Here is a 23,042-nt window from a genome sequence, read left to right on the forward strand (position 1 = left end):
TCCAATAGCATGACAGTAATCGAGTTTCTGACAACAACTTTGTACGATGATATACGAAAGTGATACTATATTCAAAGTCTCTTTATCCAGTAACACAGTATATGTTAGGTTTACCCCGATATAATGATATTTTCGGTTATTTGACGGCCATATCGTTATATCGGGAAATTCGATATAACGATTCCTCGATATAACGATATAACTTTACTGCTCCCTTTCCATATTGTTATATCGGGGTTCCACTGTATTATGACCAATTTTGACAGTAAAACTTTGTTGTGTGCATCTTTAATAGCTTGTGCTACTTGCATCATGTAAAAATCACATAAAATTGTCATCATTTAACATTGTCTGAGGTAGCCAATGTTGTAACAAATTAAAACATGTTAAAATCCTACGAAACAGTTTGTGTCATACATGATGATCACAAGAAAAAAAACTGTGGGTTTGTTTTACACAATATTTTTTTGTGTCTTAGACTTGTCCTTAAACTTGTTGCATGCGACAAAGTTGTACTGTCCAAATTCCCCCTTACAATTATCCTTTTTTGAGGATCTGATTGTCAAATTTAAGACTTTGCCTTTTCTTCTTGGTTTTGAGACTTTCTCCTCTCCATGGCTGCAAAAACATCTGCTTCTTTCTTTTCTTTCTTCTTGTTTCTTTCTTCGTACAACATTCTTAGAAAAACAGAAGTCAAAATATTATTTTAATACTACTGGTATACTTGGCTATTTAGATTTTGATGCTCACTAACTTAGACACAAAAAGGTGATGAGAATTACAAGGAATTTGACCACTCTAACAGCACCTCAATCTATCCAAGTGAATAAATAATATTGGTACTAGCAAATTAAAAATCTGGAAAAGATCATAGCATATAATTTCACATAAAGGTAAATTCTGCGTCATGCCAAGTGGCCCATACTTGCCAGAGCTTATTCCAGTTTCCATAGCCTGAAGCGAATAATATTTCTACTCCCCCCTGAACAGGATGCTAGTCTATTGCAGGGTCCCCCCCCAGCATCAAAATCACTGGTAAACATTAATACACCTGGGTGGAGAAAGGCACTATAAGAGAAAAGTGTCTTGCACAAGAACACAACACAATGACCCAGGTCAGGCCTCGAACCTGGAGGGCTCGATCAGGAGTCCAATGTGCTGACCATTAGGTCACCACGTTTCCCACTGGAACATACCGTAAACACCCGCGGATAAGCCGCACCCGCAGATAAGCCGCACCCTGAGTTTAACAACTCAAATGTTGGAAAAAAGTTTTTTGAAAGTAAATCAAAGAAAATCCAAAGGCGAGTCAAAAATCCAAAGTTGAGCTTTAGGAAGTCTACTTCATCGAACGTAAACTCAGTGAACATTGAAACAGAAAATACTTCAGTCTTACCCACAATTTGAGCTCTTTAATATAAAGAAAAGCAACTTTGACATATTATGGGTGATCTTTTTCTGGCATTTGTTGACAGGTATTTCTTCATTCAACGCAGTTTTTCCATAGATTTTTGTGTGACAACAACAAGAACTTGCGTTTGCCGAACGTTCGAAGCTTAGTAACCAAGCAATTGATCGGACGCAAAATATGGGACTATAGCGAGAACATAAAGCAAGACAAGATGGCGGGTTTCGGGGCTATCATATTGACAAATTAAAGAGATTTGGGAGCCATCTATTGGAGATAAACTTGTTGCATGAAGAGAGTTTCGTAAGCAGTTGGACAAATTTTCCATCAAAGTGCAAAATGAGAAAGAAACAATTGGCCATCTTACTCGTGAATACTCGTGGTATTTTCTCGCTCGTAAAGTATCAATATAACTGTTAAAGTTATTGGCCATTGTCGACACTGCAAACAGTATAGGAGCTGTCAAACTTGCAAAAGTAATGACCGGTACTCTCTTGTAGTTTTATGTTATATTAATTTACATAAATTTCCATTAATTAGTGTCAGTTCACAAAAAATTACGGCACCTTTCTGAATGTTCCCGCAGATAAGCCGCACCCCCGATTTCGAGCGAAAATTTTTGGAAAAAAGGTGCGGCTTATCTGCGGGTTTTTACGGTAACCTATTTCACATGACTGCCACTAAAATCTTTGCTTGTGGCTTGGGCTCTTTGTGCGCCATCTCGTGAGCAAAATGATGTACAAGTAGCTATGATATTTATCAGAGAATAAAGACCTAGAAATGAAGATTTATTCCTACATTATAAAGTAACGCATCAAATCAACAAACCTGTGTTTTATTATTCTTTCAACAATGTCGGCAGTTGTAATCAAGGAGCCGCTGGAGACGGACTTGAAAATCCCTTTTTGTTTTGGAATTTCATAAGGATCTGTACCATCATCATCCATCATAACATTAGTTCTACCATGAACAACAAGATCCACCTGAATGAGAAATATTAATGACACAAGTATTAAACATAGACTTGACATGATATATATTTTATGCCAAATATCGGGTCCCAAAGGAATGGGGCTCTACATGACTGGTCCCTGTTGTTTAAAGAGTGGATAATGCTTTTTACGGGGCAACTTATTATCCATGAAATAAAACTGTATAACTGACTGTTGCAAAAGAGATAGGTAACTGGATAGTAATTTATCCAGTGGATAGAGTTATTCACTCTTTGAACAACCAGGCCTGGAGACTTTGCTTTGCAGCTCAGGCCCCAGTTGTTCAAAGGGTGGATAACGCTATCCACTGGGTAAATCACTAACCGGTGGATAGCAAGGTAGGTTTTGTATGACAGATATATCTGCTGGATAGCGTTGTCCACCCTTTGAACAACTGGGCCCAGACCTCGAAGCTTGAAATTTTATATCTCCTTTTGAATGGTCTAAAACGGGTACAAATTAAACAGCAGGAAAGCAAAACAAAACAATAAAAATACATCACTGACATACCTTGAATTGTTCCAACAGTTCATTAGTAACTTTATAAGGTGCACCAATAATGACCTGATCAACATGACGACAGGCCAGGACACTCAGCACTCTTTGGTGTAAACTCATGATAGGAAAGTTACTCCCCTTGTAACGGTTAACAACCTGATCTGTGTGAAGGCCAACTATGAGGTACTCCCCTTCCTTCTTGGCTGCCTCGAGGAAATCCAGCAAGCCAACATGAAAGAGATCAAATGCACCTGCGGCATAAACTATTTTGTCGCCAGGGTTGGGCTCCTTTCCATCTGAGAACTGTACAATCCTCTGAGAGGTGGGCAGGAAGTGGGACACACACGTCCAGGGGCTCTTAGCAGATGGGTCAGAACTGGCCCTACTGACCTGACTAGGGTTCAAATTTCCTATAGGTGATGGGGACCTGTCAAAGTGTTCCTTGGTCATCAGAAGCATTCTTCCCACAAGATTTGTCGTTGACACGCCTGCGGTTCTTTTACACTCCTTATACCGGCCTGCAGACTTCACTTCTTCATAAGTATCCTTCCCATCAGCGCTCAAAGTGATGTCATCTCCATGAACACAATAGTCACAGTTGTACTCATCAAGTGTTTCAACAGTTGTGACATACGGAGCATTCATAACGACTTCATCTACCCACTTGATCGCTTTGACCATCTTGTACCGTTCTTCCTGGTTAAAGACTGGCGGGCCCTTGTGTTTTGTGATTTCCGCATCAGAGTGAACGCCCACATAAAGGACATCTCCCATCGCTTTGGCTTGTCGCAGAGCGTTTGCGTGACCGAAGTGAACCATATCGAAACAGCCATCCGTCCAAACACGGATCTGTTTACGCCGTTTTTGACCGTGATGATTAAAATCGTCGTTATCCATCTTGGTGTAAACTTTCTCTCAAGATCGTCGTAAATATAGGCAAATTTCACAGAAAAATGTTGTAAGAACGTCCCGTTTTCATTCAAGGAAGGCGACGTGTCGGGGCAGCCTCGTTTCCAGGTTTCACCGGTCGTCGGTTGCTGGGGGTAACGTAATCATCGAATCTCGGCCCATGGTTTCTCGTTTTAAAAATCTAAATTTTACTTGATTTTGCAGGAAACAAATTGCAAAAGAAATTTTCTTTGGTGCGAAAGCACAGGAGCCTAGCCTACCAACATGATAATAATGAAAAGGGGTACCATTTTTCACGCCCTTACCCAAGCTAACCGCTGAAGCAAATGGACAACGCCCTACCCCAACCCTACCCCTGAAAGAAATCCCATAACTCCCATCAACGGAGAGTGGATAGATTCGTTCATTTCATCTGTCGCTTTGGTTTTAGACGTTATTTGCTGCAAAAATATGAATGAAAACGTGTTTCTTTTTATCCCTAACTTAATAGGTAAGTTTTTTAAAAAGATCCATATTTAGTATATTTTAGTGCACGGCTGCGATCGTGTACAAATGACAGCTGGTCTCTATTTCCAGCTATTTCCAAAGAATATTCATCTTCAGTTTTATTCACGCAACATCAATACTGTTAAGCCATTTTAAAGTTTCATGTTAGAGTTTTAGTAAAAGGAGCTATGTACATTTTGTGGCAGGGTATGCACGGATCGTGTTAGCCATACTGTCCTTCTACTTCATGCCAACTGACTACATCATGGCGGCGAGCATGTATCTTCTAAGTGGCTTACTTGATGCATTCGATGGACATGCAGCCAGATATTTTAGTCAAAGTAAGTTTAATTGTAATGTGCTTGCATATGATTCTTGACTTGACAATTTATTGTTCTGCTCCAAAGAGTGTCATTTCTCATCAATAAGCCGAGTAGAGGTGCTCTTCTACAGTTGATCCCCAGGCTATAAACCTGCGGGATTGTAAAAGGGGTGAGGGGTAATCTTATAGCTTAGGGGTGGTATACCTGCCAACTCTCACGCCTTAGGCATGAGTCTCACGCCTGCGAGTTGAAAACTTCACTCTCACGCCAACTCACGCTTACAAACCAATTTCTTATGCCTAGTCGAAAAATGTGAGTTATTATTACCACCATAACTGACAAACTTTTCAGAAAAATGTCAACTCAAACCAATGCGAGAAACGAAAACTCTGTGTAAAATGAGTAAATGATGGTACTTTTTCCGAAAATCTCAGAGTTTTGACAAGAAAGGCAAAACGTCCTGGGACTGGGGGGAACCAGGATACTTTCGGAACGTCTTCGGACAGCTTCGGAAATCTTCAGACATGGTTGTGTTGTCTTCGGAAATCCTGGCACTCTCAGAAAAAAAATCTCACGTCTTTGACCCAGAAAAAGTTGGCAGGTATAGGGTGGTGAATGGTACTTCAAAACATGCGTGACTCGCAAAATTTTAGCCAAATTTCAGGGGTGTCGTCGTCTCGAATTTTTCTTTGATGCCTTCTCTGAGTCTCAATTTCTTTTGCATTGCTAAAAAATTCATGGGCTCGCAGAAAAGATATCAGTTTCGTCGTTTTGCAAAGTCTCGCATTTACCATTCGATACCCCTCTATGAGCTTACCTAATCGCACCTTTTTCTACACCTGCAGCAGATCAGGTGAGTTTGGTTAAGCTATGGTTTGTATTTTGGTGAGATGCATGGTGCCAAAAAACCATGATAAGACCAAACATGTTGCAAAGTGTATGAGAAAAGTGTGATAAGGTATTTATGACACCCAAATTTGACCAGAAATCTGGCAATAACAGGCAGTGATTTGATATCGCAGCAATCAGGACAGTTGACAAAGCTTCTGATTAGTTAATTGGGTATGGTTTTATGTAGACTTGCCCCAAGTCGCTTGTTTTTTCTTTGCATCTATAGTTACTTAAATAAAATCGCTTTGAAATCAAGCAAGAAAGACCACTTGAGTAAAATCACCTTTGAAATTGCGCGCGATAGATCGCCCAGGATTCATTTCTGTGAACGCGCGCGCGAAGGAAAACAAACAGTTAGGAAAAGCTCGGAACGAACGACTTGTGTCACTTGCAGGAAATCGATTCTGGCTAGGCTAGGCTGACGTTTATTGCCTTGAAAAATTGCATCATGCTTTTGTGCATTGAATTGGTTTCTTTAATCGTATTGACGTCAGTCTCGTGCGCCGTGTGCAGCTAACGCGCGCTGTGGCATGTGTTAAAATTACGCTTTTCTTCCCTTTTTTGTGGGAAAACATACTCAAGGCCCTTGATGGCTCTCTCATTTCTGTAAGATTTAAAAGGGACATGCACAAAAAAGACATTTGTGTTGTTTGTTCTAAAACGGTTTAACTGCCGATGTGAGAAGGAAACAAGTCTGCTCAAGAGGTGAAAAGTTAAACGCAAGCTTGTCTCGCGAGCAGTGCGCGCTAAGTTGGCGGGCACAGCGCGCTCAGTAAGTTCGTGCGCAATACAATATGATTGACATAATCTCGATGGCGTCACCGGTGGAAAAATCCACCGGTGACGCCATATTTCAGAATTGGCGCGCTGCAGGTGAGACAAGTTGCTCGTTCCGCAACGATCCTCCGCCATTTTGTTTCTCATGCCCGCGCGTGCCCTCCGTTTCTGTATCCAGCGGTCTCCTGCGAATCTAACGAGCGACTTGGAGCAAGTCTAGGTTTTATGGAATTTAGACTGCGTTTGATCCCAGTGACCCATCAGGCCGGAGCTTATCCCAGTTTCCATAGCATAAAGTGACTAGGAGTATTTCTACTCCCCCCTGGATGGGATGCTAGTCCATTGCAGGGTAACCCCCAGCATTAAATTTGCTGGTACCCATTTATACACTTGGGTGGAGAGAGTAAAATTGTCTCGCCCAAGAACACAATGCAGTGCCCCAGTCAGGGCTCGAACCCCGACTGCTTGATCTGGAGTCCAGTGCACTAACCATTAGGCCACCGCTCCTCCATAATAAACATAAATTATACATGGATGTTTGTCCTTGAACATTATCCATTGCATTATTTTGATGTGACATTTTTGTTGTCAGGTACAATGTTTGGTGCCATGTTGGATATGCTCACTGACAGGTAACACCATGACAACATGTTATGCTAGATACTTGTTTGAATAGTTGGTCTAAAAATGAAATGATATTTCAGTGCTTATAATATCTTTTGAAAGAGGATTTGTGTTGGTTTTGTAGTATTTGCAACATTTCTATCTTCTCCTATTTTAGATTTATGCCACATAAAATTTGTGAACAGAATTGTTGTAACACTTCTCCAACGCCCCCTGTCACACCCTCTTATTTTAAGCAATGTTTTCTCCTTTTTCCCTCTTTGTTCAATTCAATAAATGAGTTAGCTGGGAAATGAAAAAATATTATCATAGAATAGCATCCCAGTGACATCTCACCATATTAATATGCCCAACAACGAAAGGTTTTCCAAATGAAAAGGTTGACAATGAAATGTTGTGGTATGAAATGATGGATTCCTTTTGTAGGTTAAGTAAAATAATTACTGTCAGTATTGACAATTTTTTGACTAAATTTTCAGATGTGTAACTACAGCACTGCTTGTGATGTTATCTGTGTTCTATCCAAAGTACACATTTGTTTTCCAAATGCTGATATGTCTAGATATCGCAAGTCACTGGATCCATGTACAAAGGTAATAAGTTAATTTATAAAAATTTTCTGTCCCTAATCCATGGCACTTTCTGAGTGGTTCTTCTTCATAAGCAATTGATGTTTGATTTCTCCTCACATTGTTAATATGTCATCAAGTAATCAGGTGATTATAATATAGAGAATCATCAACTAGGTTTGGTTTGTAAAAATCGTGTGATTATTACAATCTGTGGGAATAAAACGGTCAAGACTAGTAAATACCTGAAAAATCTATTTTTCAACCACATAGATTTAATTTTTAGTGCTCTTTTTACATCCTCAGTTCACTGTTAAAAGGTGGAGCCAGTCACAAGAAAATTGATTTGTCTGGCAACTTCTTTCTCAGGATTTACTATCACTCCAGGGTAATTACTTCTTTAATGTCTTTCTGTGGTGCTTGTGAAAATTCTGAAAATCCACCCCACCCCTAATCCTTCTGAAAATAAGCCCTCCTGAGTATATACGGGTATATAAGCCACAATCTCATATAGAGTCTGATAATTTTCAATGTACACATCCAAAAGTGAGCTTTTAGTCTCCAGAGGGGGGGGGGGGGTACTCCCGCAAAATATCTATACAGGTATGCACTGTCCAACAGGGTCGTGATTTTTGGCTCACGATCTAGAACAGGGTATCCATTTTAGAGACAATTTCTAGAATGGGGTATGATATTATGAATGACAAGTTTTTTTCAAAAAATTTTGGTTTTAAGACCCCCCAAAACCCCCCCCCCCAAAACCGGGGATGATAATCCTCATTAACTCAGTGTTGGTTTGTCACATTGTATTATTTGGGAACAAAAACCTGGAGTGGTTCTGAAGCGTTTTGGCATAATTTGCTTTTGTGTAACACTTGGATTAACTAAGGTGATGGGTTCTTCACTCTGTAGGTAGTGCTGTTTATCATGTGTGCTGGCAATGAACTGTTTTTCTGTATGTTGTACTTGATAAATTTCACATCTGGACCAGTTTGTAAGTATAAATATATTTCATTGCTATTTTATGAAGACACCTGTTTTATGAAGACACCTGTGATCACTTATTGTTTGTGAGGTTAACTGCAAAATTAGTGTTACCTACTATGTTTTAAAGTCTGGTGAGTCATCGGATGACATTCCCAAGTTTTTTTCTCATTTGGCAGTATGCAGGTTGACATTGGAAACTTACTTTCACAGGGTGAATCAGAGATACTATTCAGGCATCTTTAGAGTATTTCACCTTGACAAACAAAAAAAATTAAACAAGAAATGTTGCCTGTCGAAAACAAGCGGAATTCAGCAATTTTACCCTCTGTTAATCATGGTTCAGGCAATTAATCATGGATTCTTGGCCTTGGGCTGACACCTTGCTGTGGTGTTGAAGCTTGTGTGTCTTAATGGCTTAGAGCTGTGTCGGAGAGGACTTTGGTCCCTGGCAGGTCTAACCATGCTGGATTTGTTGAAGGGTAGAACCTAGACAAAGAACAGCCCCTGGTCCTCCAGATTGGGGGTTGGATAGCGGGCTGACTACCGGCTCCCTGAAAAAAAGCCTTTTACAGAAATGAAAACCAGTCTTGCCACTGCACTCTACTGGGAAGCAAAGGCATGACAGGGTTGTAACCAGGTATATGGGATCAGGGATCACAGACTTGGGATCGGGATCACAGCCTCGGAATCGGGATCATGGACTCGGGATCCCAGGTCACAAGTCATGGGATCCGGATCGGCCAGACAGATGGGATCAGAATGGAATCAGGGATCAAATGTTGCTAAATTTTGGGGATCAGGAATCAAAATTTAGAGCTAAGATTTGGGATCAGCGATAAAAAAATATAACTGGTTACGACCCTGGCATGAGATGTTTACAATCTTGAGCTGAAAAGGGATGGGTACTACATCTAATCACAATCTTTTTTTTTTCTTTTCTTGTAGTTACTATCGGCAGTTACTCATTTGGCAGCTGGGTGGCTTTAGCATGGCTGACACTTCCCATCTGTATTATCAAACAAATTATCAGCGTGATTCAGATGGTTGTGGCGTGTATTAACACTGCACGCTTGGATGAGAGTGAAAGAGAGCGAATGAATAAATGACTAGAAGTGGAAGCTGAGGAACATCATGAAATGCTGCAGCAAAGTTAATAAAACATTCTCTTGACAAGTTAGAATCTTATTCAGTTACAAAACGAGCTATGTCATACAAAAGTTATTCTGTGATGTACCAAATTTCCTCAAAGGAGAAACCTCAAAAGAGTATTTTACTATATTGATTTTACCTTGGCTAACTGATTTATCGAATTGAACAAAAAAACACTGACCAAAGAGGCAATAATAACTCAAAAAGAAACAAAGATTGCTTAACACTGGAGAAATTACTTAAAATTGTCTGAAAAGTTTTTTTTTAAGATGCATTATCAGTGTTATAGCTCTTTCAATACCTCTATCACCAAAGAGACAGACACAAGTGTCTGTTCTAGAGGTGTCTGTACGCCAGTCAAGATAGAGTTTGTGATTAATTTTGTCCCTGTAGGGCCAAGTAAACAGTCTGTAGGGCAAGGTTGACGACTTTATACCCAAGAATTACTTCTCAGTTATCAACAGAAAAAAGAAAGTGTGCAGGTTAATGATGTCTGTTTTTGCATCCACTGCATCGTGAGAGAGAGTAATTTCCCTGATTGGCTGTTGGTTGTTTGAGTAACAGCCAATCAGGGACGCCGGATGTATCTCAGTAGTGTACGTCATCAGTATGGAATTTTTCCACCCGACTCTGTGTCAAGTGAGGGATAAAAATAGGGAGAGGATAGAGTGTGGCCTGACCCAGCTACAACTGTACATTTGTATATAATAATTTATGTATCTGTGAGCTAGGTTTAATAATTATCACTGTGTGCTAATATATGTGTTGTTTAGAATAATTACCCGTGCGCGAATATATTCATACCAAAAGGTCCTCTTAAAATTCTTCATCTTAGCACTAAAAAGCATTCTTCATTCTTGGAAAAGAATTTTCAATGGCGAGGCGTGTAAATATTTTAATCAAAACAGTAAATGGAAAAGTTGAAACGCACAGATACCATTTTTCACAACAGAATTGCTGTAAAACTGGAACACAAGAAACTACAGCATGTGAATAAGAAAAAAATGTAAATATGAAAATGCTAATGAAGTAACTGGCATTTCATGGCTCACAAGTCTAAGCTAAAATAAAGAGAGGGAGATTGGTAGTGAATTATAATTGTGTACAGATAATAAATGAGGATAACCGAAAGTGATTTGTAATGAGTGTAAGAGTAATTAAAAATTGAAATGTGTAAAAATAAGTGTGGTAAAGATTTCTCCATCATTCTTGTCGTATCACGGTTACCGAGAATCAAGTGACTCTACCTATATGTAGACTATCTTGAAAATATTTTACCAGTTGAAACTTTTTTGTAAAAGGCATCCCAACTTTTGGAGCAGTTATCTGTATCTGTCTGTGCCAAATTTGAAAAATACCAAAAAAGTCGCAAATAAACCATTATTTTCGGATAAAACACGTTAAACCAGGCTACAATGTGTTTAGAAAGCCTTTCCTGTCGATATAGATATTTGAAGCAAATGGGTCAACCCCTTTTATGGATTATGACATTTGCTGTTAACATTTGGGTGGGCGCCCTCGTTCAGTAAGTCAACACAAAACCTTTTACCGCTGCGAAAATTTACCTTGAGTTAATTTTAATTTTCCAAAAAAAAAAACGTTTAAATTTCAAAACGCCGTATTGCGCTTTATATCGAGAGTTACCGCCGTCATATATTAAAGTTAATAACAGTTTAGAGGTGGCACATCATGGCTGCACTGAGATTACGATTTTGTCGCTTAATAAACTTGTGGTAAAGACTAAGCATCATATCTTAAAAGCGAACATAACATTATCCCACTTGAGTCCGATTTTTGGATATCATCACTCAATTCTAGCAGCCACCAGAGATCATTTTGAAAAAACTTTTTACAATAATCTTGACAAATGTCATAATTATGCAAACATCCAATCGCGTTAATTGTACGAGTTTCACTTTGTCAAAGAAATTGTCAAAGAAAAATTAATAGCTTGCAAATTATTCTGTCGCCTCCAATATGATTGCCATTCTGAATGTAATTCCGCTTCTTGATTCGTTTTCAACATGTTCATCAGAACTAGCTCCGTAGAGAAACTGTTTGCGCCGTTTGACATTAACGCAAAACGGTGACTGACTCCTCTAAAGCGACATATGGTAGCAGCCTTTTCGTACCTCTTTATTTATGCAGGCAGCAGATGGTTCATTTTGTCACTAGGTTCTAGTGTGTGGCACTTTGCCAGAAAGCCGTGCCGCGACTGACCACACTTGCGAATCTTCAGAGTCCATATTGTTCCCAGATTTTAGTGCGACTAGGTCCTATTAATATTGCGGGCAATTTCACAGAGGGTTATCAGTTCGCTGCACAGTAAATGTTGCGAGGGATTACATAGAATCTAGATTTGAAGAAGCACATCCTGAGGATCCACTTACAGCTACAGAGGCGGTTACAATGGCTGGAATAGTTTGTCGGAGAAATCATCAAGTCAGGTAAAATAATGTTTACAATTTCATTTCAGGTTTTTACTTTGGCCTGGAAAGTGCTCCATTTTGTGCTTATAAGACATTCCTCGTGGTTCTTTATAGAGTTTACGAGTCAAGAAAAAATATAATACGAATACAGATCATTGAAATTTTCCGGATATCGAAAGCGGAAAGGAAATCAAGGTCACTTTATGATCACATTTCATTTCACCTCAGATCAGAACTCATCTCGAAATATTTCAAATTACATAAACTAAGTACTTCTTAGCATGTCAGGCTTTGTAATTATAAACTGGACTGCATATCAGTTCAATTTTTAGCCTGCCGTCCATTTATTTACCGAAGGTTTTGCCGCCATGTCAATACATTTTAAACAAATAAATGAAAATTACCATTTCGTATAGCTTCATCTTGGTTTCGAATGTTTGCACCTGCTTCTAAAATCATTCACCAGCATTTAAATCCTTATAATACGTTATGGTTTTAGTTAACTTTAAAATTCAAACCATACAGATTAAGCTTTTTCATAAAAAAAACTGACAAGTGTCAAGTTTGTCAGTTCGGCTTTCGTCTAAACAGCGAAAAAAAAAAAAATTAAACGAAACGTTATGCCATCTTGAACAAACTAAGATGTAATTTCAAAAAAATACTTGAAGCGGCAGTTTCGTCGGAAGAATCGGGTATTTATATGTAATGTGTGTTTATCCTTGAGATATTGTCGATGGGATAAATTTCTATAGCCAAGAACGAAAGTGATTTTTTTTTTGCCAAACATTGCTCATCACTGAAGTCGAACCGGAAGCCTGTGTCAGTGCGCTGGACGGAAAATACTGAGGTAAATATTTACTTTTCACAACACACCGAGAAAACTGTCGTGTGAATATTTGTTCAGGAAATTCTCATTACCATTCTAACATGACAAGGCAATCAGGGCAAATGGAGATGTATAAATGGATCACCACTGAGCATATTGTGTTCACTACGAGAACAATGTTTGATGCATAATTTTATTTTATAAAGCAATTTAGAGCATTTTCTTATATTCTGGTATCAGTTATGGGCTCCTGCTGGTATTAAATGACGCACACTGCGAGCAGAGCCTCTTTTAACATTCCCGCGGCTGAGATTTGGGAGTCATTTCTTTGAAGTCGCAGCAACCCCATAGTTTGGACTAGTCAGTCAGGATAAAACCAGTTTTGGCTGCCTAAGCATTGATTTTGTGGAAAAACCGACGGTCAAGACGGTGCCCACTAAACGCCCTCTAAAGCACTGGAGCTGACGAATACTCTTGCCATCTTCTGCCGTTTTGTGAGCGTGCAGCTTGTAGATCATTTAAGATCTAGGTTTTTTCGCAAACCGCCACATATTCAGTGATAAGACATCAAGTGGTGCTTGACGTGTTTTCACTGAAGGAATTCAAACGCTTTGAAGAAAACAATATGTTGACGCTGTCTTGTACGATCCGTCACGTCATTCCGCGTTTGCTCAACAAAGATTTGACGCGATCCGTGCTGCTCGCAGGGTGCAAATGACGCTCCGATTTCGCAATATTTATGTGGCTCGGGGGAGTTGTAAAATATGTCTTTTACCTAAAATAAGGTTTTAGATCCGCCACTGCTTTCAAACAAAGTGTTCATACCTCGCTCATAATCAAGTAATTGCCTGATTAGAAAGAAAGAAATGAAGGAGACAAAATGCAACAACACACTCGCGCTCAGGCCCCAACCGGGAAGGCTCGCATGAGTGTTTTTTTTCCTTTTCTAGGGTTCACTCCGCTCCGGTCTGTTTGTTGTATTTGGTGTGTATACAAAAAAATTCTCATCAAAACCATGCAGGGTTACATGCTTTGACATTGTACAGGTTATTTTGTAGAACGTCGAAGTTAGCATATAGATTTAGCAAATTTTGTGAAAATATTCTGATTGAAAATAACGATATTGAATTTATCGTAAGTAAACATCTCAAGAAAGATTCATAGCCGAATTAAATAGTCGACTCCAATCGCTGAAATCGTGCTTACAAAATCCTGCCATTATATTAAGCTGGACAAGAAAAGTAAGATTTGAGCCCGCGATACAATGGAAAACTAAAACTTGGTCAGCGGTCAGTTACAAGAACGCATGACCTGTACACCTGAGCCCGCAATATGACCATGTGATACTGGTCAGCGGATACCTTGTTTTGACAGCTGTTAATTAACCACAACAGGATGTCCAATCAAAGATACAAGTCGACGTAACGTTTGTTAGGATATGATAAGTTGGCATTCTCCTCCCCCGGTGACACCGCAGCAGAACGTCTACGCATGCGCTGAATTTAGCACTTCCGGTCATCTTTCCAGTCACTCAACGGGCTTCACTCGCTACGCTTTCGTTCAAGGTCAGTCGTAGCCCACGTTTTAGTTTTTTTAATTCGTGTTTTATCTGTATGAAAAATAAAGAAAAAACCAAATTAGAAAAGTAATGATTCGCTAGATTATAGAGAGAGAGCATAGCTAGATTATCACAAAGGCGAGAAGGCGAGTTTTTGCCAGTTTTTCTTGATCGATTAACCTTGACTAAATTCATACTTCCTATCCAGTAATGTTGCATGTTTTTTTTTTTAGCTTATTTTTCTCTTTACCTAACACTTCGGCCAATGACAGCCGAGTCGCTCGTTTTTTCGTTCGCAATAAAAAAAACGTTGATTTTTATTTTTAATGAAGGATATGCGCGTGACTGCGTTACGCGCGCACCGCCGCTCTCGGCTAACAGCCACAGACTAGGTTATATTTTTTTTAGCAGCTATTTCTTCACCGGACATAGGAACCGCTGTCGACGTGAGTCGACCTGTAAACCAAGCATCATTTCAATGTTGGTGCAAACAGGAAACCCTATATATGGTGCAAATTATGAAGCTACAAAAATAAATAAACTTTTGAATTGACCATTATTTTCCTTAGTTTCTTGCTATTTCTTAAGTTTTGTGTTTAACTTCGCGCGACGGGATTTTTATTTACGCGACTGGATTACATAGTCAACCGGAAATACAAAACTGACCGGATGTTAATTTTCCACTCATGCGCAGTGCGTTTTGCCGCGGTTTCCCCCCCGGTCTGGTTGCCTTGTGACTCCTCTCCACCTTCCGAGAGTCCGTAGGCGCGAGTTTACGCTTTATACTCGATAACCAAATGTTTTCGGCTTCATGGATTTACCAATTTTTCTTACCCATGGTGCTCCGCTGGCGCGTTTCGCGCACTGGAGCTCCACTTATTTTGGGCTGACAAGAAAAATACAGTGAGACTTTCAACATTTTAATGGGCAGTGCAGCCTTAAAGCAGTTATATTTAATATTTTTAAATCACCAGAAGTAGTTTGAGAGAACATGTTTTATTTCCCGTGTAGGTTCACAAAGCATGACGCAATAGCACTGTGCCTGGCCATTCTGATTCCGCTGACCGTTATATTTTTAACAATGCTGTCAATTGTACCGTCGTTGGGCGCGCCGCCATTGCCTGACTTTGCAGACCCTATTAAGGTTGGTTTTTAATTTTTATAACCACCAGAAATATATGAAAATAACAGTCACCTTCCTGTTTACTATATTAATCAACTCCTTCGGAGAATAATTATTGAGATGAAATCCACTTTCTTGAATTTGTTATGAAATCGTATAAAGATAGCCTGCGAACGCAGAGAAGCGACGACCGGAAATACGTCTGCGTTCGCTATATTAAAGAGAGATTTCACATTGGTTGCTGTTGGTGGTGAAACATTGATTTAATGTCGTTCTAAGAGGTGACAACTTCAGGGCCCAATTGTCTTCAGTACAAACTTAACCGAGAGTAGACGATAGGGGGGTGGAAATAAATATTCGGGAGCAGGCGACCAGAGAGTGGAACGGGACGGGGGGGGGGGGGGGGGGGGAGGGGGGGGGGGGGGGGGGGGGGGGGGGGGGGGGGGGGGGGGGGGGGGGGGAAAAATTTATTTTTTTTACTTTACTTGATATTTAAGTTTGGTAGTGTAGCAGTTGTCGTAAGCTTTCGGACGTCCCTATCTAGTCGGGAGCAGGCGCCCCCCCCCCCCCCCCCGACCAGAGAGGGACGTTTGAAATTCAGGCTGCTGGTCCTTTAGTGCAGCAGTTGCTATTGTTTGGGGCTAGGGTCGACTAGGGGCATTGTTCCTGTTGTTCGTTCGAAGGGTATCGAGCAATTCATGGGAGACCTTGCGAGGGCTTCTACCCGACTCCTCGAGTTTGCTTTTAGTTTTCTTGGATTAGATTAGCCAACTCTTTGAACAACCACTCCTTATCCTACAGCAAACATAAATTAATCCTGTCAGATCAAGTTTGATGGTAAACCGATCAATTATTTATTTAAAGGGATACTTACTTAAGAATTGGTTCATGCGTAGCGTGCGTAATCGAGTTATGGATGCACGCGGGAAGTTTGGCGAGCACGAAAGAAGCGTAAGAGTTGCTCGAGGCGATAGCCTCGAGCAACTCTAGCTTTTGAGTGCTCTCCAAACGTCCTCAAGTGCATCCATAACTCGATATACGCACAGCTAAAAGCATGAACCAATTCTTTTATAACATAACAACTACAAAGTTGGTTAAAAACAGCAAATTTGTCGAGTTTTGAAACAAAAAATACAGCAATCGGCCTTCCCAAAACCACAAAAATGTTATATTAACTTAACTACGCAAAAAAAAGGATTGATGCGAAATGTTTAATAGAAAATACTTTTAAATGTACAAAAAGAGCGATTGAATGAAGAAGAAAAGCAGCAAATAATTTAAACTTACGGGCTGACCGGAAAACTGACAACTAAATTTCATTCAGTCGACATATAATTAGGCCGACATGTCTGTAAAGTTTGTACCTTTGAATCTTGGCCATGGTCTTGTCCTTGCTACGTCAAGTCAAAACTTTAAGACTCGACACTTTGAGCTTAATTTCGCTTCAGTTACATCAGCATAATATAGTAGTCTTCATGACAGCCGTGGAGCCGTAAACAAATACAATGTAAACGCTTGCTTTGTTCGACTTAACTAAAATGCACTATCACTTCGTTTACGTCAAAAGGAAATTCCATTCGCCCTTATTGGATACGAGAGGTTAAAGCCAACTCTGAGTAAACGATGGGAACTCGCAGTTGTAAAACTCGACTTAACTAAAATGCAAAGCACACGTCATTTATACGCACGGCCGTGCAAGATTTTACCACCATGATCGCTCAATAAGAATAGACGGGCTGCGCGCGCTATGTTATAATTAATTTTCTCACTTATCGTGTTATTTTAGGGTTTTGAGCCAAGAGGCACGAAGCTAAGTGATGAGAGAGTGACATTGGAAAACTTTTATAAAGAACTGGGTCGTACTATTTTTTCACAACTTCCCCACATCTTGACGCAAGGTTCACAAGGAGGAAACGTACATGTATCTCAGAACCAAGAAAGTGACCTGTCCTTGCTCAGACAACGGCCTCGACGATCAGCTCAAAGTACTGTAGATCCTCCATTTGCTTCTTATTTAATACCAACTATGCCGAGAATGATCTTTGTTTTCGAGTCTTCTAATCCCAAAGAAACCATGTTTTATGCAAACAAACTTAAAATCGCTTGCGCTTTGGAGACTGACATTCTGAGTGCTAGCTCCTACTTTACTGAATACTGCTATAATGGTACCGTTGATGAGAAGACCGGTAAAAAGCAGTGTTCCTCAAGCTGGTCTCTTGGAAATTACGTCGCACTACTTAACAACCGTAAATCCTGTAAGGAGATAACTAATGACGATGTTGCAATGGTGAAGAATTTGTTAGTCAACTGTTCATCTTACTTTTTTGATCAAACTCTAAAAAGTGACTGTGATCCGTCAACCTCAGTGGTGAATGCATCAGCCAGTTCCAGTTGTAAAAATATCCCAACGAAGTGCACCAAATTCAATGCAGTGTATAACATATTCCATTATCTTGTAGACAATGAGATGAGCCCATCTAATGATATGTTTTTGAAATATACAGTATCCCTTCCAGTCCTTTCGCCAATGGTTTACAGTGACCTTGTATACGATGACTTATACAACAAACAGTTGAAAAAAGGCATTCAAGGAAGAGAAGGTGTCGAATTTGCTTCGTTCAGGTTTTCTGCCTACAAGTACGACCAATTCAGCGAAAAGCTTCTTTCTGAAGTTATCTATCCTGCTCTGGCCATGATTGCTGTTTTCTTAATCATGTGGTTTTTCTTGGGTTCATTTATTCTCACATTCTGTGGTCTTTTTACCATTATTTATGCCTTTGGACTGTCATATTTTCTTTACACCACAGTTTTCAAACTTGACTTTTTTCCATTTCTGAATGTTACCACATTGGTGTTTTTGGTGGGTATAGGGGCAGATGATGCCTTTGTATACTATGACATATGGAGACAGACACGGGGAGCTAACCCTAATGCAAACATCATGCAGTTGACATTGAAGACCTTGCGTTATGCTGCAGTCTCCATGTTTGTTACAAGCTTAACAACAGCATCAGCATTCTTTGCAGGAGTCTCTTCTACCATAACTCCAATTAGACTGTTTGGAATATTTGCTGGCACATCCATTTTAACTAACTACCTGCTTATGATAACATATTTCCCAGCCTGTGTAGCTTTGCATGAGAAGTGGGTGATGAAGTACACCGCTGGTCAGAGCTTGGATGTTGTGTCACCAACAGAATTGAAAGGTGATCAAGAGGAGACCAAACTTGAACAGATTGCACCAACATCACAAGACATGTCAGAAAACAGAATAAAAGCAGATTTACCAATGAAGAGCCATACCACTCACAAGGAAACAACCCTTTGTGTCCTGCAGGTTATTGACTTTCCTTGCTCTCTCTTAGTATCAGCAACTAACTTCACCGGAAGAGTCGGCATAAAAATCTTTGAGAATTGGTTACCAAAAGCAGTCATCAAGTTGCACTGGCTGTGGATAACTCTGTTAGTCTGCCTTACAGCTGGATTTATTTGTGTTAATTTTGTAAAACCTGGTCTGCAGTTACCGAACACCAAAGATTTCCAAGTGTTCGCTTCATCCCATCCACTGGAAAACTACTACTTAAACTACAAAAGCTTTTTCAGATTTGAACAGCAAGTTAGTGGTTTGGAGATAGATCTGATCTGGGGGATTAAACCTACAGATAATGGCAACCACTTAAACCCAGACGACAAAGGAACTCTTGAATTTGATGACAACTTTGATGATCTCTTTACTCCTGCTGGCCAAAGATTTCTTCGCTCCTTGTGTCAATCTGTTGAAAAACAATCATTTTTTGTAGCATTCAGTGGCGGTCGATGTCCCATAGAGACATTCATTGACATGTGTACCTCAGAACAAACTCCTTGTTGTGGAGTCAATGCTTCATTTCCTTTCCCTGCTAATGTTACTGAAAAGTGTGTTAAACTTGGTTCAAGATTGGAAACAACAGGTGTTTTATTTGACGCTCTGGGGAACGTCAAAGGTTTTCTCATTTCAATATTTACAAACCAAGCATTCTCGACTAACTTTTCTGCTGTGGATGGTTTCTGGAAGAAAGTGAGTTATTGGGTGGACACAGAAATGCCTAATGCTCCACCAGGAATGCAAAATGGCTGGGCAGGATGCTGGGGCCTTGACTTCTACGCTCTCCAAATTGGCTTGTCTGACGGAACATACTCTTCTTTGGGAATATCTGTTGCTGTGTCATTTGCAGTCATGTTACTAACGACCCTGAACATCTTCATAAGTATCTATGCTATCATCACCATCATTGGAATTATTGCGATAACCATTGGATCTCTGGTGCTAGCAGGATGGCAGTTGAATATTTTAGAGTCTATTGTGATGTCTGTGGCTGTTGGGCTGTCTATTGACTTTACGATGCATTATGGTGTGGCTTACAGACTTGCTCCAGACAAAAGCCAGAGAGTCAGCAGAGTGCGTTACTCACTGGTGCACATTGGATCTGCTATCACCATGGCAGCAGTGACTACATTTCTAACAGGTAAGGGCAATTCTTTTCATTGCAGTAGCCATTCGGGGTCGCCTCAGATGAGGTCCCGTGACCTTTGATTGGCAACCAGTTTTATCCTCTTCCTATTCTGCCAAATTCATGATCATGTAACATTGTCAATGCCGCAAGGTCCCGTCAGGCAGGACCTTACGAGCAGAAATAAACAGTCAATGATGCGCGACATTTTGGATCACAGTAAAGAAATTTGAGAAAAAACTCTTTTAAGTGTCAAAAAGTTAATATTAACAGACGTTTCGGGCAGAGCCCTTCTTCAGTGTAATGTTCAAAATGCCCATTTCGAATGGGCATTTTGAACATTACACTGAAGAAGGGCTCTGCCCGAAACGTCTGTTAATATTAACTTTTTGACACTTAAAAGAGTTTTTTCTCAAATTTCCTTACGAGCAGAGTTAGTCTACAAATCAGTTCAAAACAAAATGCACTCAACTGCTTTTAACACTGTAATTCTGTTTGATTTTAAGGTTCAATTTTTCAACGTTTGATCGGTCCTGTCTAGTGAGTCACATTACTCAGTGTCGTGGAGTATCATATACAATGAAACCCGGAGAAGCGATCACCGTTTTGCCTTAAAATTGTGGTCGAATCGACGGAGTAGGCTTAAAGTTTCTTACTTTTCTTTCAAAAAATCTTTGTCGATAAGGGTGATAATGTCTATTAACAAAACCTTGCAAAAAATTTTATTTTAAAGCTTCAAAACATCTGTATCTTTTTCAATTTTTAGGATTAATGATGATGCCAGCGACAGTACTGGCGTACTTTCAGCTTGGTCAGTTCCTGATGTTGGTCATGGTCTTTAGCTGGCTTTATTCCACCTTTGGATTCTTATCAATCTGCACTGTGATTGGTCCAAGGGACGATTTTGGTCAGCTAAACATCAGTCATCTGTTCCGCAAGTGTGGTCTCTGCAGAGTGAGGCCAGAAGACTCCAAGGAACAAGAAACAAAGAATGAGACTGTCAACTTGAATGAAGAAGCTGTCAGTGATCTGCTTCCAGAACAACAAAATGACATGATTACCCCCCTCTAAACGTAATGAATAAATCCCGAGTGTTTTGCATTAACGTTTTTAAATACAGTCAACTCTCTCTTAAACGGACACCGTCGGAACCGGCTTTAACTGTACGTTTTAGAGAGGTGTCCGTCTTATAGGGAGTTAAGTTACAGTAAAATGACTGAAAACCGGCAGGGACGGGACCAACTCCAGATGTCCGTCTTATGGAGGTGTCCGTTAAGAGAAAGTTGACTGTATGCCATGCCGGCATTGAAAGAAACACTGAGGGAGTGACTTTAAACTTGGTTATTTACTTGCATGCTTCAAAAATATAAAAAAACTACTAAATTTGCATCGTTGGATCATGCACGTTTATTTAGAGATGTACATACGAAAGTTGTTGTTGACTTTTTGTTTAGAACGGTAAATACCTTTCAGTAAATAACCTTTGCATATTTAAACACGTGAAAGAAATCACGACTCTATCTGCAACAAATGAAAGCTGGAACTGAGCGTTTTCCAGATCTGGTGTTTAAATTAATGTTTCTCTCAAGTTATCCTTGAAGTCTTTAAGTACGGTCTTAGGACGGTTTTGTTTGTATTTATCTAGCATGTCTTAAATACCTTAGGTTAATCAGAAACCAAAGCAAACATTAATATTTGTAAATGTGTACAAAAGTTTTGGCACTGGCTTCTTAAAATCGTCAATAACCTTTCGTAAAAATGCTACAAGACGTTTCTACCTAAAAGCTTAAGCATTCATCGGTTTGGTGGAATGAGCAAGCGTAACAATGAAAATAAAAGTCCCAAATTGCCCGGGGCACCCTTCTAGGCGGGATAGCTTTCTGCCATGTAAACGGTTATGCCCGGGCTATCCCGGCTTGCCGGGATAAGTCTTTGCGCGTGTTCTTAAATTAAATTCGAAGTTAATGGCATAAAATGTATAAATTCTGGACCCAAACAGTGCTATTTGACCAAAATTAGATCAAATTAGTTTTATCTGTAGGCTGGAAAATTTTTCTTTGAGTAACAGCTAATTAATTCAAAATTTTTGTAGGAATGATTATCCTAACTCACGAAACAACAAATTTAATTTCAATTTGGCGGCCAAAGACTGTTGAATTTCGATTGAATTCCCCCATAAATGGACGTACTAAAGTTCTAAGAGCTTGCACATCAAAATAAAATAGGTTTGAAGACTGCTAGCCTTGATTATTTAGTAAAAAGTCATATTTTTCTTCAATCATTTGGAGCTACATGGTTTTCCCACGCTGTGACACGCTTCAATGACGCTGTCTCGGGTAGAAGGGCTGTAAATTCTGCATGTAAAGGCGGGCTATGTTTCATCCCTTCTAGCCGGGGCACCCTCCCTTCATGTAAACAGGCCCTTAGTATGAAACCGTTTTCCATATGCGTGCGGAAGCCTGAGCGCACGCGCCCAGTTTAAATGAAATGAAAAACATTGATCAAACCCTGTGGTTGCATTAAACCGAGCTTAAAAAAAAATGCTTTCCATTTCAGATCCGGACCCAGAACACATTCTTAGTCCTCTAACTTGAATGTCTGATAGTGTGTGGCGGGGGGGGGCGGGGGAGTTAAAATGTTCCACGACAGGGAAACCGGGTGTGTCCTTTTTAACGCTTCGTATTCACCGAATCGCTCGCGGAGAGAACGTCCGGTTTCCCCAATGTAGAGCCTTGGACATCGACGGCACGAGATGCAGTAAACAATGTTTTCCGATTTGCAGCTGAAGTGCTCGCGGCTGGTAGTTGAGCACTTCGGTCCGCGAACATGTACATCGGGCGGCGGGGGTTCACACGCGAATGTTCCTGGTTCGTCTGTTACACAGTGGTCGGAGGTATGTACTAGGAGATCTCTGAGGCTGCAACTGTGTCTATATGCAACAATAGGTGGTGCTGGAAATATTGCTGCGGTCGTGGGCTACGGAAGCAAAATGTGCTTAATTAA

At 40.1% G+C, this 23,042-nt stretch overlaps 4 protein-coding genes and 1 long non-coding RNA gene across 5 annotated transcripts in view; 3 read left to right on the top strand and 2 right to left on the bottom strand.

The window, feature by feature from the left end:
• The window catches only part of LOC144646781 (2-methoxy-6-polyprenyl-1,4-benzoquinol methylase, mitochondrial-like), a 120,745-nt gene that overhangs the window by 63,274 nt on the left and 34,429 nt on the right, over positions 1–23,042 (top strand). The window lies entirely within an intron of this gene.
• The window catches only part of LOC144646806 (uncharacterized), a 153,586-nt gene that overhangs the window by 1,202 nt on the left and 129,342 nt on the right, over positions 1–23,042 (bottom strand). The gene's annotated exons all lie outside the window — the stretch shown is intronic.
• LOC144646763 (ethanolamine-phosphate cytidylyltransferase-like) lies at positions 32–3,898 on the bottom strand. Its single transcript, XM_078506448.1, has 3 exons — positions 2,911–3,898; positions 2,237–2,391; positions 32–677 (listed from the first exon to the last, which is right to left on the bottom strand). Exons 1-3 carry the CDS (start codon positions 3,793–3,795, stop codon positions 569–571), a joined length of 1,149 nt encoding a protein of 382 aa, XP_078362574.1. The 5' UTR covers positions 3,796–3,898; the 3' UTR covers positions 32–568.
• LOC144646720 (CDP-diacylglycerol--inositol 3-phosphatidyltransferase-like) lies at positions 4,051–10,796 on the top strand. Its single transcript, XM_078506402.1, has 7 exons — positions 4,051–4,297; positions 4,500–4,634; positions 6,877–6,916; positions 7,388–7,501; positions 7,784–7,865; positions 8,390–8,471; positions 9,410–10,796. The coding sequence occupies exons 1-7, from the start codon at positions 4,258–4,260 to the stop codon at positions 9,568–9,570; spliced, it is 654 nt and encodes a 217-aa protein (XP_078362528.1). The 5' UTR covers positions 4,051–4,257; the 3' UTR covers positions 9,571–10,796.
• Positions 11,621–21,447, top strand: LOC144646733 (protein dispatched homolog 1-like). The gene is made up of 4 exons (XM_078506416.1): positions 11,621–12,060; positions 15,438–15,570; positions 17,336–20,054; positions 20,806–21,447. Exons 1-4 carry the CDS (start codon positions 12,023–12,025, stop codon positions 21,108–21,110), a joined length of 3,195 nt encoding a protein of 1,064 aa, XP_078362542.1. The 5' UTR covers positions 11,621–12,022; the 3' UTR covers positions 21,111–21,447.

Source organism: Oculina patagonica, chromosome 3 (assembly GCF_052425735.1).
Source record: "Oculina patagonica isolate OP01 chromosome 3, crgOcupat, whole genome shotgun sequence".
Taxonomy (NCBI): domain Eukaryota; kingdom Metazoa; phylum Cnidaria; class Anthozoa; order Scleractinia; family Oculinidae; genus Oculina; species Oculina patagonica.

What these genes read in the sequence shown, in the direction of transcription:
- LOC144646763 (XM_078506448.1), bottom strand. Translation starts at nt 3,795, where the DNA reads ATGGATAACGACGATTTTAATCATCACGGTCAAAAACGGCGTAAACAG. An exon ending in AACTGTTGGAACAATTCAAG is followed by an intron (nt 2,392 to 2,910) that starts GTATGTCAGTGA and finishes TTTCTCATTCAG; the next exon opens with GTGGATCTTGTTGTTCATGG. An exon ending in GAAAGAATAATAAAACACAG is followed by an intron (nt 678 to 2,236) that starts GTTTGTTGATTT and finishes TGTTTTTCTAAG; the next exon opens with AATGTTGTACGAAGAAAGAA.
- LOC144646720 (XM_078506402.1), top strand. Translation starts at nt 4,258, where the DNA reads ATGAATGAAAACGTGTTTCTTTTTATCCCTAACTTAATAG. An exon ending in AGCCAGATATTTTAGTCAAA is followed by an intron (nt 4,635 to 6,876) that starts GTAAGTTTAATT and finishes TTTTGTTGTCAG; the next exon opens with GTACAATGTTTGGTGCCATG. An exon ending in GGATTTACTATCACTCCAGG is followed by an intron (nt 7,866 to 8,389) that starts GTAATTACTTCT and finishes TTCACTCTGTAG; the next exon opens with GTAGTGCTGTTTATCATGTG.
- LOC144646733 (XM_078506416.1), top strand. Translation starts at nt 12,023, where the DNA reads ATGGCTGGAATAGTTTGTCGGAGAAATCATCAAGTCAG. An exon ending in ACTTTGCAGACCCTATTAAG is followed by an intron (nt 15,571 to 17,335) that starts GTTGGTTTTTAA and finishes GTGTTATTTTAG; the next exon opens with GGTTTTGAGCCAAGAGGCAC. An exon ending in AGTGACTACATTTCTAACAG is followed by an intron (nt 20,055 to 20,805) that starts GTAAGGGCAATT and finishes TTCAATTTTTAG; the next exon opens with GATTAATGATGATGCCAGCG.